Source organism: Primulina eburnea, chromosome 18 (assembly GCF_022965805.1).
Source record: "Primulina eburnea isolate SZY01 chromosome 18, ASM2296580v1, whole genome shotgun sequence".
Classification (NCBI taxonomy): Eukaryota; Viridiplantae; Streptophyta; class Magnoliopsida; order Lamiales; family Gesneriaceae; genus Primulina; species Primulina eburnea.
The window spans coordinates 5080900-5095239 of NC_133118.1; the positions used below are offsets into that span (position 1 = coordinate 5080900).

Here is a 14340-nt window from a genome sequence, read left to right on the forward strand (position 1 = left end):
TCATAATTGTAAAACATGTCAAAACGTAGTAAAACTTACGTCCAGTTGTAGCCTACGTTGTTAGGAACTCAGTACCGAAGTCGGATTCAAAATCAAACGGGCGGATTTCTCAATAAAGGCGTAAGGATTTTTCACAACTTCACATAAGCTTTTCTCAATTTCTTTTTCCTTTTGTTTCTGAAGATTTTCGTTACTTGTATATATATATATATAATATATATATATATATATATATATATATATATATATATATATATATATATTTATATATATATATATATATATATATATATATGAGGGTTGTTACCCTGCACCCCAGGGGTGCAGGGTAACATGGGCGCCTGAGCCAGCTGGGCGCCACGTGTAGCGACGGTTTTATGAATCCGTCGCCACTCGCGACGGTTTATTAAATCCGTCGCTAATAGCGACGGTTTATTTAGCGACGGATTTAATAAACCGTCGCTAATTGTCCAATTTTTTTTAAAAAAAACTGACACAGGGCGTTCAAAGAATTGAACTCCCCACACCAACGTCCACTCACAATATAGAGGGGTGTTAACACCTATTTAACACCCCATTGTAGGTGCTCTTATGGAAGTGATTTTGTATCCATACTGTAGATAAATTGAGATCAAACAACAGAATGCAAAATTTCCAAGATGTGCAGGGTGCTTCATTGTTCGATAAAATTTGTAAATCTACCTTTTCTATCGGCATTTTGTATTCATCTCCTAATATTTTTGTTTGAACTTCAAATAGTGGCACAATTGTATAAAAAAAGGTTTATATAGGCTGTTAAAGATTTATAGGACACCAACCGAAACCGGATTTTATATTCAACAGCTTCACTGTTTGATTTTTCAAACACAAGATTTACCTTCAAACACCCTGCACATCTTGGAAATTTTGCATTTTGTTGTTTGATCTCAATTTATCTACAGTATGGATACAAAATCACGTCCATAAGAGCACTTAGAATGGGGTGTAACACCTATTGAACTGTGAGTGGCCGCCTCTGCGTCAGTTTTTTTTTTTAAAAAAAATTGGAGTTTAGCGACGGTTTCTCATAATCTGTCGCTATTAGCGACGTCGTATAATAATCCGTCGCTAGTAGCGACGGAGTTTGCGAAACTGTCGCTAAACATTGTTACGTTATGCGCATCCAGCTGGGCGCCAGCACAGCGCCAGCTGTGCAGGCGCCCATGTTACCCTGCACCCCTTGGGTGCAGGGTAACATTAACCCTCTATATATATATATATATATATATATATATATATATATATATATATATATATATATATATATACTCCCGTACATGCATCAGTACAAATATCCAATTTTCCTTCTGCATGGCTCGCGCTCGGGCGGTGAAAAATTGCCGCTCGAGCGCGGCATCCTCTGCCCAAACACTCGGCTTGTCACGCACTGGCGCTCGAGCGGTTAAATATTACCGCTCGGGCGCCATACTTTCTGCTCAAATGCTCATCAAGTTAAACACTGGCGCTCGGGCGGTCATTTTCTACCGCTCGGGCGCCAGACATTCTGTCCGAATATCACCTAAATCATATACTTTGCCCAATCCGGTCTCGGCGTGGTCCCTCTATAATTACATTACTTCAAAAATCAATAATTCATATCAGATTATCATAATCGAATTCCCAGACATTACAATTAAGCTTGTATGACATTATTTGACAAATATTTAGTATTTTTTAATGTGTTCTAGTTGCAAAAACAAATAAAGATTGTAAAATTTTGAGATTTTTATGTTTTTATAAATATGAGAATTAATGCATCAGACTTAAATTTATAATATTTATGTATTATTTTATCTATGAGTGGGTCTTATTTGAGACCGTCTCACGAATTTTAATTTGTGAGACGGGACCCTACTGATATTCACAATAAAAAGTAATACTCTTAGCATAAAAAGTAATACCTTTTCATTGATACCCAAATAAGAGATTCGTCTTACAAATACGACTCGTAAAACATACTTGGAGCTCGATATATGTGGTTTAGGACGCTTCATTCTTTTTAGAACCTCGATAATAATTCGAAGACATGAATTGTTAATATTGATAATGATATTTAAATACTTGATAAGTAATGAAATCAATCTTTTAGTGCTGGAGAATATTCAAAAACCGACGCCATTCACTTCCTCTTTCTTCCTCAATTTCACCACAAATTTGAACAAAAAGATATAAACGAAATCCAATTTTGTTTACTCGTTGATTCATTTCAAACTCTTCTACACCGGAAAATCCGTTTTTCAGTTGAGATTTTTCACCACTTGGCAGCTCACTAATTCTTCTCCAACACCTCACAGATTCCCAATTCCGGAAGCTTTCTACTGAGTAGTTCGGTTTGACGGGGTCAAAAATGGCGGTTCAGAACCGGAACGGTGCGGCGGAGTACTTGCCGGAAGTCGGGATTCCCACCGGATTGAACAGAATCAGGACTCGGAGGATCGTGTCTCGTGAAAGGGTGAGTTCGGGAGCTGAGGATTCGGATCAGTACAGTGAGTCTCCATCCGCTGGAGCTTCGATTTCTAAGACGTTTAGGAAGCAGAGACCTAAGGTTGTCGATAAAGGGCTCGTGAAATTCTTTCATCCTAAAGAAGGTTCGGATTTTTATTTTTATTTATTTATTTATTTTTTATTTTTCGCATGTGTGGAACGTGATTTTAATTTTTATTCCGTTTTTGTAAGTTTAGCGATCTTTTTCCCATGTTTTTAAATTGTTTTTTTACTATGTTTGCCTTAATTTGGGATTTGCGTTTGAAGATTGAATTTTTTGAGATGAAGACCGGACTCTATTTGGAATTCTTTGTGTAATTAACTAAAAGTTTATCCACATTCAATGTATTGTTGAATCAATGATCATTGAGAAATTTGATTCGAACTGTTACTATTATTTTATAATCCTGTTTGGTAAGTGATAATGAGGTCCAAGGACTCATGGCTGTAGCAATCAAAAAGTTAGATTTGAGGTAGTGGGTTGTTCCATTAGAAATATAATAACAAAACTTGCTCTTTATGGGACAGTTTTGTTATTGGGATTATTGCTGTTGCTGACCTCATTTGATTTATTTTTTACGATGAATTTTCGCTGTTTTTGATTTTTAAGTTCACAGTACACAAGACAGTGGTACTGTTTTTGACTTGTCAGTATAGAAGTGGGATACACTTTTTCAAATATGGTGCTAGGACACGGAGACTTAATCAGTTATGAGTCGAAAATGAATAAAACTTTTAGGATTCTGATGATATATAAGAGGTTTGTAAAGTGGGTGCCCATAGAAAAAAGTGAAGTAAGCAAGTGTCTTTTAAACGCACATGACTAGGACAATGTGCCCTCATTCACCTTAAAACAAAGATAAAAGTTGAGGTGAGATAATTGTCTTAAACTAAAGCTGTGTACAAATTCAGGCAATCTGCCTTGTGCGATTCTCATTTAATGAGATTACACCTAATCAGATATTTGATATGAATGTAATCAAGATACAAAAATCACATTTACAATTATTGGGATCTTAAAATTTTAGGCATTGAAATTATGTTTAAATGAGGAAAATAGACTGCATACCTGGTAGTTCTCCAAAGTCTCTCTCCCTATCTCTATCTCTATCTCTCTACTCTCTCTCTCTCTCTCACACACACACCCACACACGTGCATTCTTGCGATTGTCTGTATGCATGCACTAGAGCTAATCCAATTTTCTTACTGAATTCTTCAATAGAAAAACAAATTACCTGAAATTACTTTGGGGCAGGACTCCGGAAAGGAAGGAAGATAGCTCGGTGGTTCTCTTCGTCCTTGTTTAAGGATCCTGACCAAACTTTGGGTGATTTTACAAGGATCAAGGTGAGGCATTAGGAGAATGATATGGGTTTGAAAGAAGAAGTTTTTTGTTTTTTTTTTCCTTTCTAGTCGGCACTGAATTGCTCATACATGCAACAAATCTGACAGTCCACATCAGCTTGCAACATGCCCGACAAAGAAATGATCAGAAGAAAATTTCAGAAGGGGCAGAAGAATTCTTCTAAAAAGGAGTTTTCACTTGGAAATACATCAACAGAAAGAGTACCTAAAGGTTTAAAAAGTTTTTCACATGAATTGGGTCCGACGGGCAGCATTCACTCCGTGAATCCAAGGGCTCATAGTTTCAATGATTTGAAGGTACATATAACATTAATTTCAATTTTTTTTGTTCTGATCTATTGTTTTGTGCTTATTAGGATAGCCAAACTGCCAAAGTTATTTCCTTCTTGTCAAATTGAGCCTATACGGTATTTTCGGTAAAATAACTACTTTGACTTCTGGATACTATCGACTGTCTACACTGTTGTTAGTGTGATACTTTTTTGTGTTTATAATTTCAATGATATTTATTGTCCTTTTGCATGACATTTAGGAGCTCTTGGGATCACTTCACTCGAGATTTGATACTGCAAAACAAATTGTGGACATTGAGTTGGGATTTTTTTTGCGAGAAATGCATGATATTCTGCAAAAATCTGATTTTGTAACACCGGGTGAATATAAAATGGCAGAGGAACTTTCTGGTCTTGCTCAACAATGTGTTGATATGAGTTCGATAGACTTTCGTACTAAATGTGAAGCGATTGTCCAAGATTTGACTGAAAAGAGACTGAAATGTGAAGCAGAACCACTAAAAGTACTATTTACACGCATCCTTTTTATATTGACTCGGTGCACAAGGTTGTTGCATTTTGATACAGATGATGGTTCGGTCCATGAAAGATCACTCGACAAAGTCATGGAATGTTTAGAAAGGATCCCGTCTGTTGACAAGAGTTGGGTTGCAAATAGAGGATTTGAAGATTCTGATGCTGGCACTGTTTTGAAGTTGAAGGGTGATGCTAAGCATAAGTTACGGGGAAAAGCTCAAACTGGCGTTCCTTCTTGGGCAATTGACGGCAGCTCTGAGTTGCCTCTTCATGAGGAGGAATCTCATTTAGGAACGAATTACATGCCCGTTGGTAAAAATACACCTCCTTCAAATTTGCAGCCTGATCTTCTTTCAGTTGTTAACAAATTCCATGGCGTGGATGGTGGGTGTCAAATAAACCGGGAGCACGAGAACTTGTTAGAGGATTCTAATCTAGTGATATGCCGAATATGTGAAGAGCTAGTTCCTTCTATTCATTTGGAGCCTCATTCCTATGTATGCGCTTATGCTGATAAATGTGTTTCAAAACGTTTAGATGTGGACGACCGTCTCTTTAAGCTTGCTGAGTTACTAGAACACTTGTTAGAACTGCGCAATTCTAGCAATCATGAAACTCATGTAAACCCAGATATTTTGAGGTTGCAGGCTGCAAAATTTCCAGCAACATCAGAAAGTAATTCACCAAAGTGCAGTGAGTGGCGAAGTAAAGGTATGGATGGAATGCTGGAGGATCTGCATGAGATGGATACTGCCTGCATTGAAGATTCGCATCTAGCAAACTCAGTGAACTTGAAGAGCCACTTGGGAAAATTTGTAAACCAATGTGGCCCTCCATCCTCAAATGGAAGCATGACATCAGCGTCATCCACAAACAGTCCTAGGGCAAGTAATTTTGAAATTTTTTGGATAGATCAAAATAACTTGTCCGAACAAGACGACTTGCAACAGGTTTGTCTTCCTCAGCCAATCTTTTGCTGTTTAAAGAATGCTGATAAAGAGTAGATGCCTAAATGATGAACAATTTATGCTGAAGTTTTCAGAATATATTATGTTATATCGGGTGTAGAATTTGAAAGAATTAACATTTTTTCCCTATTGAATTATAATTCACCTAAGAACACCACTGGATTTTGGCTAGGTTTAGCAGACAGATCGCTCTACGATAGACATTGATATCACTAGAAATAACCTTACAGCTTATTTTTAATGTTTGCTACAGGATTAGCCAAAGCTGGAGCACATACATCATTGTAGTTTGAACTCTGGAAAATCATTTGTGTCGATTCATTCTTGCAGCGCTTGGGCACATGCTGTTAGGTCTTTAATTAAGGAAAATATGGATAAAATGGACAAAGTAATGCTTATATAGAAGGGCTTTCATCCCACTACCTCCTCAAGAATTTATCAAATAATGGGGGATCAGGCTGTAACAAACAAAAGTATCAAATCTTAATGTTCCTTACAAAGCTCAGCTGTTCTAGATCAGATGAGATCTATCTACTTGGTTTTTTCTCACCAAAAGGATTTATGCTACCATTCTTGTGAATTTATGCCTAGTTTAATTAGTGTGGTCATTTGATTCTTTCAGGGGCATCAATCCTCTATAAAAGGCAATATTGCAGAACTGGTTGTACGGCTAGATGTTTGTATACAAAAGAAATGATAACAATATTTTCCTTTGATTGTTTTTATTGTGCTCTGTTAGGAAGATATATTTTACATGTTTCTTATTTACACATGTCCTTAATTTTCTCGCTCACCTGAATCATAATTAATTGGTTTTCATCATTCATTCTAAATATCTGAAACTTTTAAGGGATGTCTTTTATTTTAATATCAGATCATTTTCCTTTTAATGAATGAAATGTGACATACATTGGAGATGCAATTTATGTATGAATTTAATCTAAATAACAGTTTATCCTGGAATGCTTATACAATTATACTTCATCGTTTTGTTTTCAGATAATTGACCTGGCTGATATTGCCCGGTGTGTGGCTGAGACTGATCTTTCAGAAGAAGGATCCCATGAGTTTTTACTTGACTGTATGCAAGACCTACAGGACATTTTGCTACATTCTAAGCATAAGGCACTTTTGGTGGATACATTTGGTAGCCGAATTGAAAGCCTTCTGAGGTAGTATGTTTGACAGGATAACTGAGACTACAGGATTAACATTAATGTGTGCTGCAGTAACCAGCATTTGTTTCCTTGATATGCAGGGAGAAATACATTCTTGCTTGCAACCTAGTGGACGATGCTAATGATGTACCACATCCAGAAAGCTCCAGATCATTGTTTGATAGTACATCTCAGAGTAGTACAACATCTACTCCTTCACATAGGACGCATAAAGAACGTATTAGTATAGATGATTTTGTTATTATCAAACCTATCAGCAGAGGAGCTTATGGCAAAGTATTTCTGGCTCGAAAGCGAACTACTGGGGATTTATTTGCTATCAAGGTATATGGTTCAGATGATAACCTTCTAATGCTGCAGATGATAACTCAGTAAATCCATGCTCACACCATTAAGCAGCAAATTGGGGGAGATTATACCTTGTCATTATAATTTATGGGTTGCCTGACTATATTTGATTGATAGTAATTTGTGAAATACTTGTGTAATGCTTGTATTAAGTATGGCAACCAGCCTAAAAGCTAAATAGGTGTACCTTTGAGCCTGCATTGTAGCTGAGAGAAACTTCAAAACACCGTGTCTTTGTTCATTCAAAAGCCAGTTGCTCTTTGTCCTCTCGTCTTCCTAAATTTTAGCACTGGCAACTGTAACCAGTCTCTGTACAGTTCTTTTGGAAAAGGGGTTTAATCAACTGCAAATTATGATTTGGTATTATCTAGTAAATGTTTAAGCTCACATTTCCTGTTTGCCTATACATTGCGACCACAACGAGCAACATGTTACTTATAAATTACCGAGTGACAATGATTTTTCACTTACCCATGTTGGACAACCGCTAAACATTTCGATTTTATAGATACTCCACGTTTTCTCTTCTTTGTACTAAATTTCCAGTTGAGTATTTGTTTAACGATCATTTTATCTGTTGCTAATGCAGGTGCTCAAGAAACTGGACATCCTACGAAAAAATGATATCGAGCGCATACTGGCTGAGCGTAATATATTGATTACAGTGCGGAACCCTTTTGTGGTAATGCCTCATTTTGATTAAGTTATCATCTAAATCAGCTTATAGTGAAATGAAATTTTGTTATATTTACCAAATGCATTTTACTCTAAGTGTCTACAAGTATGTTATCGACTATAATTTATCCTTGGTAATCCCAAGTCCAAACATCAAGTTGAATTTCAGGTAATAGAAATATTGTGACGAGAAAATTCAACATAACACAAGATTTTCGTGATTCAGCAGTAAAGATCTACATCCATAACACACAGCTCAAAAGGCTAAATTTTTCTTAATTTCTCTTAGTTTCTCTTTATATATAGGTGCAAATGCATTTGGATAAACATGGTGGAAAATCTTCGCTAAACCTATATCACAATTAAGTCATATTAATATACATTATAACCTTAATAATATGAGATCTGATTCTGCATAATATCTATGATTTATGTTACTCCCTCTCAACTTGAACATGGAAATTTGAATTGAAGCTTGCATGATGTTGTATCAAAAATAAGAGAAAATGAAGAGCAGACAAGTAGGGATTTAAATTGAGTAGTAGCCCACGATCTCTATTGGGCTCACAAAGGGTAGATCAGATTGATAGTGTTGCAACCACGATATATATATATATAATGATAAAGGAGAATTACAATGAAAAATATCCCAGAGATAATCTCGGTACCCTAGCCAAAGCTAGTCCCTGGCACAAGTTAGTAAACACTCAAGCAAAGAAATGAACAGAATAAAAAATTTACTCTGCTCCCTCACATATTTATTTATTGCCATCGTTCTAAGGTTTGTGACTCTTGGGTTGTTTGAATTTGGGTGGTACACTAATAACAGGTCCGTAACAGGTAGAATCTAAAATCATTGGCTGTTCTACTTGCAGCAAGGACAGATAGTAGGTAGAATCGTGTTTTCTTTTTCTTAACACCATGTGATGGCTGTTCACGTGAACAGTATCCAAGATTAGTGGTTTTTGGTGTGGTTATCATACATTTGACGTTGTGAACAGCAACCTGGTGGGGTTTTTTGTTTTTTGGGAGCCATAGATATTTAGACAATACAAACGAAAAACCTGTAGGTTGGGATTCCCACTTTGATACCAGAGTAGTAGAGATCTAGTGAATAGAGAATGCAGTAAAATATGAGTTTTACTCCGTTGATCATAAAGTCTTATATCCACGTTAATATCTAGAGAATCCACCCTCTGACTGATATCTTAGATTAGATTACAACCATTACCTTTTGATAGTGGTGAAAATACAGTGGAGTGAATGTGGAAGGAAATCTTTTCTAAACTAAGAATCACCATTAAATCTTGTCAAAGATCTACCTGGTAATTTTGATAATCACATGTCTAGCATATATTATTTGACTCGTAACAATCCACTTACAGTTTTATCTTTTGTCTAGCAAGAAAGTGTGTGAACCTGTCAGAATTATGCTATTTGATGCTGCAGGTTCGATTTTTTTACTCATTTACAAGTACAGACCACCTCTATCTGGTAATGGAGTATCTCAATGGTGGAGATTTATACTCTTTGCTGAGGAAAGTTGGCTGTCTTGAAGAGGTGGTAGCTCGTACCTATATTGCGGAACTGGTACTGCTTTGCAGATATTTTATGACTTATCTAAATTCTTGTGTGGATCCTATTGACAGCTTGTGGACATACTTGTGGTATGTTGCAGGTTCTTGCTCTGGAATACCTTCATTCTCTTGGAATAGTGCATCGAGATCTGAAACCAGATAACATTTTAATTGCACATGATGGACACATCAAGGTATTGTGGACAATTGAGAGACTAAAATCATAGCACTTTTTTGTAACATCTGTTGATGTATGAGTACAACAGTATATGATATATTGGTTAGGACAATAGGACTTGCGAATATGCCTCACGGTTTAATCTCTCTCCTGCGGAAAACTTACTTTGTAACAATGATTAAACTCTGTTGCGATAATCAACAGTTAATTCATTCATTGTTATTCCCACCTGAGTCATGAAGGACAATGGTGATGCAGTCACCTCCTTGTTTCCATGGACTACTGTACAATATCTGCTCCAAAGACTTCATCGATGCAGATCCTAGAGAATGATGGTTGTGAAAAAAGACATAACATTTTTATGACGACTTTGATTGTACGATTTTATTTGCCGATTATAAGTTATGACCTCTTATAAACTCTCAACCTGGGCTCTCCTCAATTTTATCATTCTTATTCCTCATTTCAGAGGACTAACATACTAAAAATATAATGACAGAATCTTAATTGTGAAGATGTCAATAGAATGTGTGTTAAATGCCTACCTATTCCATTTTATGTTTTTCATGATCATTTCACTAAATCCCGAACCATTTGATCAGCTAACAGATTTCGGACTATCAAAAATTGGCCTCATGAATTGCACCACTGATTTATCTGGACCAGAGATCAAGACATTTGAAGGCCCAGAAATGCACGGTCGGCTCAATACTGATTCAGAGGATAGTCATCAATCAGCTGTAGGCACCCCGGACTACTTGGCACCTGAAATTCTTCTAGGCACAGAACATGGTAAGGAAAATATATTCTTTTGTGCTGACAGTCCTCTGTTTCTTTAGCACATCTTCAGCTTTTCGACACTAACATGCTGAGTGAAGGAAAATATGTGTTTGCTTGCTGATGTTACCTTTTGGATTCACCTGCAGGTTATGCCTCAGATTGGTGGTCTGTGGGAATTATCCTCTTTGAATTTATTACTGGAATTCCACCTTTCACTGCTGATCATCCAGAGGTTTTGATGATTTGGATCTTAAATTTGTAAATTGCATTTACCTTTACCAATTGCTGCAGTCTATATGCTTTCCATTTTAGCAGTGGTCTATAGATGACCAAATAGTATAAACATGATTTGTCTTGTACTGTGAAAAAATTGAAGAGCTAGCAGTAGTTATTTTAGTTTCCATTTTTAATATCTTCCTTGAATATGTAAACACAGTCCGGTTGTATAACATCCGCTGTTATCCTGTGATATCAGGACTTCAAATTTAGAGTCCTCTATGTATCTTTTTAAATTGGACAAACGGAGCATTCAGCATCCAATCTATTTCTAATAAGACTGATGACTACTCAAATCTAGTCTGGAAATTCATTGCCTCCATAACGGATCAATTCCTATACTCGGACTCGTAATGGTCCCGTTACTTCTTTTTTATTATGTATTGCTTCTGAATTTAATTTTTGTTCGATTAATTTCCTCTCTGTGACGGCACTGTTTTGTTCATCTTTCTATGTATATTGCTTAATTGTTTTCGGTAAGAATGTTTGTTTCATTCTCCTTACATTTGGTCATTTTCATGCTTTGACAGATTATTTTTGACAACATTCTCAACAGAAAAATCCCCTGGCCATCTGTTCCAACAGATATGTCTTTTGAGGCCCAAGATCTGATTGACAGGTTTGTAAATATGATTAAAGATGAGCGCCATTTACATGTATATTGAGATTTGGAGAGTTAGCCCTGTCATTCTAGTTTCTTAGCACTCCTATAATAGCAGCTTCTAGTTCAAATGCCGATGACCTGGACTGTGATCGTAGCAGGAATTTGATCCTTGTTTTTATTTTAAAAAGAGCAAAAATGCATCAATATTCTTTGATAGAATAAAATAATAAACTTAATGGGTAACTTTAGATTAACTCCACGATACTTAGTGAATATGAGACCCCTTACTGAAGTAAGTAATCACCTCCCTACTTTGCCACTTTGTCTCTGTGCACTTATTTTCTGTCTTTTTGTGTTCATTGCCGAATTGTTACACGTATTTCTGACAGGCTTCTTCTTCACGATCCAAATCTACGTTTAGGAGCAAAAGGAGCGTCAGAGGTATCATAAATTGAACCATAATAGTGTTTTCTGATCATCATAATATGCAAAATGATAAACACTTTTGTTTCCCCATTTCCTCTCAGGTGAAAGCACATCCCTTTTTCTCCGGAGTGGACTGGGATAATCTTGCTTTACAAAAGGTGGAACACCAGCTCACATATGTTGGATTGTGATAATGTTATTTACACACTGCATTCATTTTATGTAATGCTGTCCATTGTACATCCAAAGTCCTGTTCTCAGCGGTAGTAGGAAGCCAAATTCTTGTAGAGCAATCCTGGTTTTCAAGATTTGCATTTAAAATTATATATTCGATTGCAAAGGAGCTTTCTAGATTACAATGCTTGTTTACTCTTTGCATTTGAACAGCGCTCAGTTCAAAATTTTTCTTGCAAATGCTGTTTACTCCTCGAAGAAGAGCCATTGACGTTCCCCTTTAAGAATTTCAAATAGTTTCTCGATCAGTCTTCTAGTCATATGGGAAATTGGGTTGCTGTTTTTGTCAAAATTAGCATTTTTTTTTATCATTCTGTGTACTTATTATCCATTTATGTTCCTGTAGGCTGCTTTTGTACCACAACCTGACAGCATCGATGACACCAGTTATTTTGTCTCGCGATATAACTCAACTGGAATACATGATGAAATTTCTTTGGATTCAACCTCTGAAAGTTCTGAATTGCACTCAAATTCTGGACCCGAGGTAAATTATGTTACTCAATGCTCGAAATTAAAACTCATATCCACTGAAGAAAAATTAATCATCCATTGGCTTTAACTTGAAAGCTTTTTATCTAAATTTCTGACTTCTTATTTTAGCATTCTTTTCCATCAAACTTTATGTGTTCTCGATGAGTTTCTCAGTAACTCTTGACCCGTGGTTGCGAAAATGTTAAAATTTAGTTTCATGGGGAAATAACGCAACTTCAGGTGAAAAGATGATTGAACTGAAATTCAGATTGCATATTCCAAGGGTTTAGTTAGAGTTTTACATTCTTTTGTTCGTATGCAAATTCATGACCAAAAAAGCACAATATCATTCAGAAATCATGGCATTTATAGTTGTATCTTTCACGACTCTTCTTACACTATTACATTGCTAACATGCAAGAGGTCATCCTCACAGAATATATTTGCAGTGGTGATCATCATCTTAAATATTTTTTGTTTCATTTTTGTATCAGAACATGGATGAATGTGGTGATCTAGCTGAGTTCAGCTCTCCGCTTGATCTTTCATTGATTAATTTCTCTTTCAAGGTTGGTCTTCTCATCCTCTTGCTTCTCAAGTCTCCTTCGTCAACATGCTTGATCGATCTGTTTCAATATTAAGTTCAATTCCGTGATCCTGATTCATCCATTAAATGTGGATCAAACTTCATTTATGTACTGCAGGCCTTCCCACGATGTTTGGTTTTTCTTTATACGAGTACTCTTGTATTGATTGATACACAGTTGAATCACAAAAATATTCTGCAGAATTTATCACAATTGGCATCAATCAATCATGATGTGCTCCTACAAAGTGGAAAGGATTCATCATCTCCATGCAAAGGTTCGTGATCTCCCCGATCTCTTGATTTTCGCCGCTCATTATTCATTTAGAGGACGAAAAAGTCTGTACAGAAGTCATTTAGCCGTTCGCAAATAGCTTAGAACTAAGACCTAATATATAAAGTAGGCCGCCAGAGGGATGTACAAAAATATTATAGGAGATTATTGAATTTCTAATACCAGTAGAGTAGATGGACAAAAGTCCACCGATTGTGCTACCTCAGATATACATATGTAGTTCAGCTCAACAACAATTTTATGTTGCTTCATGCACATTAGAAAGAATGGAATTCATTTTTACCCTTAACTTTTTTATCCAAATCATTTTATTAAGCTTCTTATTGCATATGCCGTCTCAAAACATGAGACGCGTAAATTCGATGAAGGGATGACTCCAAAATAAAATGGTAATGAATATGTAATATAGTATATTGAGTGAATTTTCCTTTGAAAGGATGATTGTAATATTATTACTTACCATATGCTTTCAGCACAATTATGCATGATTTGGTGTGAAAATGGGGATTCAATGTGTGTGCTCCCTGCATGACTTGACTTTTACATTAATTAAAGTTTAAAAATAATTATATTATGATCATCTTAAATTTAATTATCACGCGCTCAACTTTAACACATTAGTTGATTACATCATCATTCCATTAACATTTAATACATTTTTAATTTAAAAAATTTATTCCAACTAATTGAACTGATTTAATTTATGTAATGATTGATTTAATGAATAAGTTTTATGGCAGAATATATATGAAAGAAAACTTGTTTGAATCATGAGTTAGAATCAGAATATCAGATCTGCAAAATTAAACCCAAAAAAAAAAAAAACAATTTATAGCAATTACAAATCAAGAAATTTTGGGGAAAAAGGCAAAAAAATCGTTACAAATAATATACATTGAGTACATTAATAATTAAATTAAATTCATACAGAAATAAATACACTACAACACATGCATATATCTATATGAACTATTTATATTGCGTGTACACATCTAACACAATTATATGTAGTATAAAACCTTTATAATTGTGTTATCTATAAT

The 14340-nt window shown here is 35.7% G+C and overlaps 1 protein-coding gene across 1 annotated transcript; it reads left to right on the plus strand.

Moving 5' to 3' along the window:
- Nucleotides 1–2106: 2106 nt before the first annotated feature.
- LOC140820308 (probable serine/threonine protein kinase IRE4) lies at nt 2107–13782 on the plus strand. Its single transcript, XM_073180655.1, has 17 exons — nt 2107–2627; nt 3780–3871; nt 3977–4186; nt 4422–5648; nt 6666–6838; nt 6925–7168; nt 7782–7874; nt 9317–9457; nt 9546–9638; nt 10225–10414; nt 10549–10634; nt 11209–11297; nt 11672–11723; nt 11810–11866; nt 12289–12429; nt 12911–12985; nt 13205–13782. Exons 1-17 carry the CDS (start codon nt 2387–2389, stop codon nt 13286–13288), a joined length of 3288 nt encoding a protein of 1095 aa, XP_073036756.1. The 5' UTR covers nt 2107–2386; the 3' UTR covers nt 13289–13782.
- The last annotated feature ends 558 nt before the right edge of the window (nt 13783–14340 follow it).

Bases quoted from the DNA above. Each gene is read 5' to 3' on its own strand.
- LOC140820308 (XM_073180655.1), top strand. From the start codon at position 2,387: ATGGCGGTTCAGAACCGGAACGGTGCGGCGGAGTACTTGCCGGAAGTC. The intron at 9,639-10,224 runs GTATTGTGGACA...CCATTTGATCAG, and splicing joins CACATGATGGACACATCAAG to CTAACAGATTTCGGACTATC. The intron at 10,415-10,548 runs GTAAGGAAAATA...ATTCACCTGCAG, and splicing joins TCTTCTAGGCACAGAACATG to GTTATGCCTCAGATTGGTGG.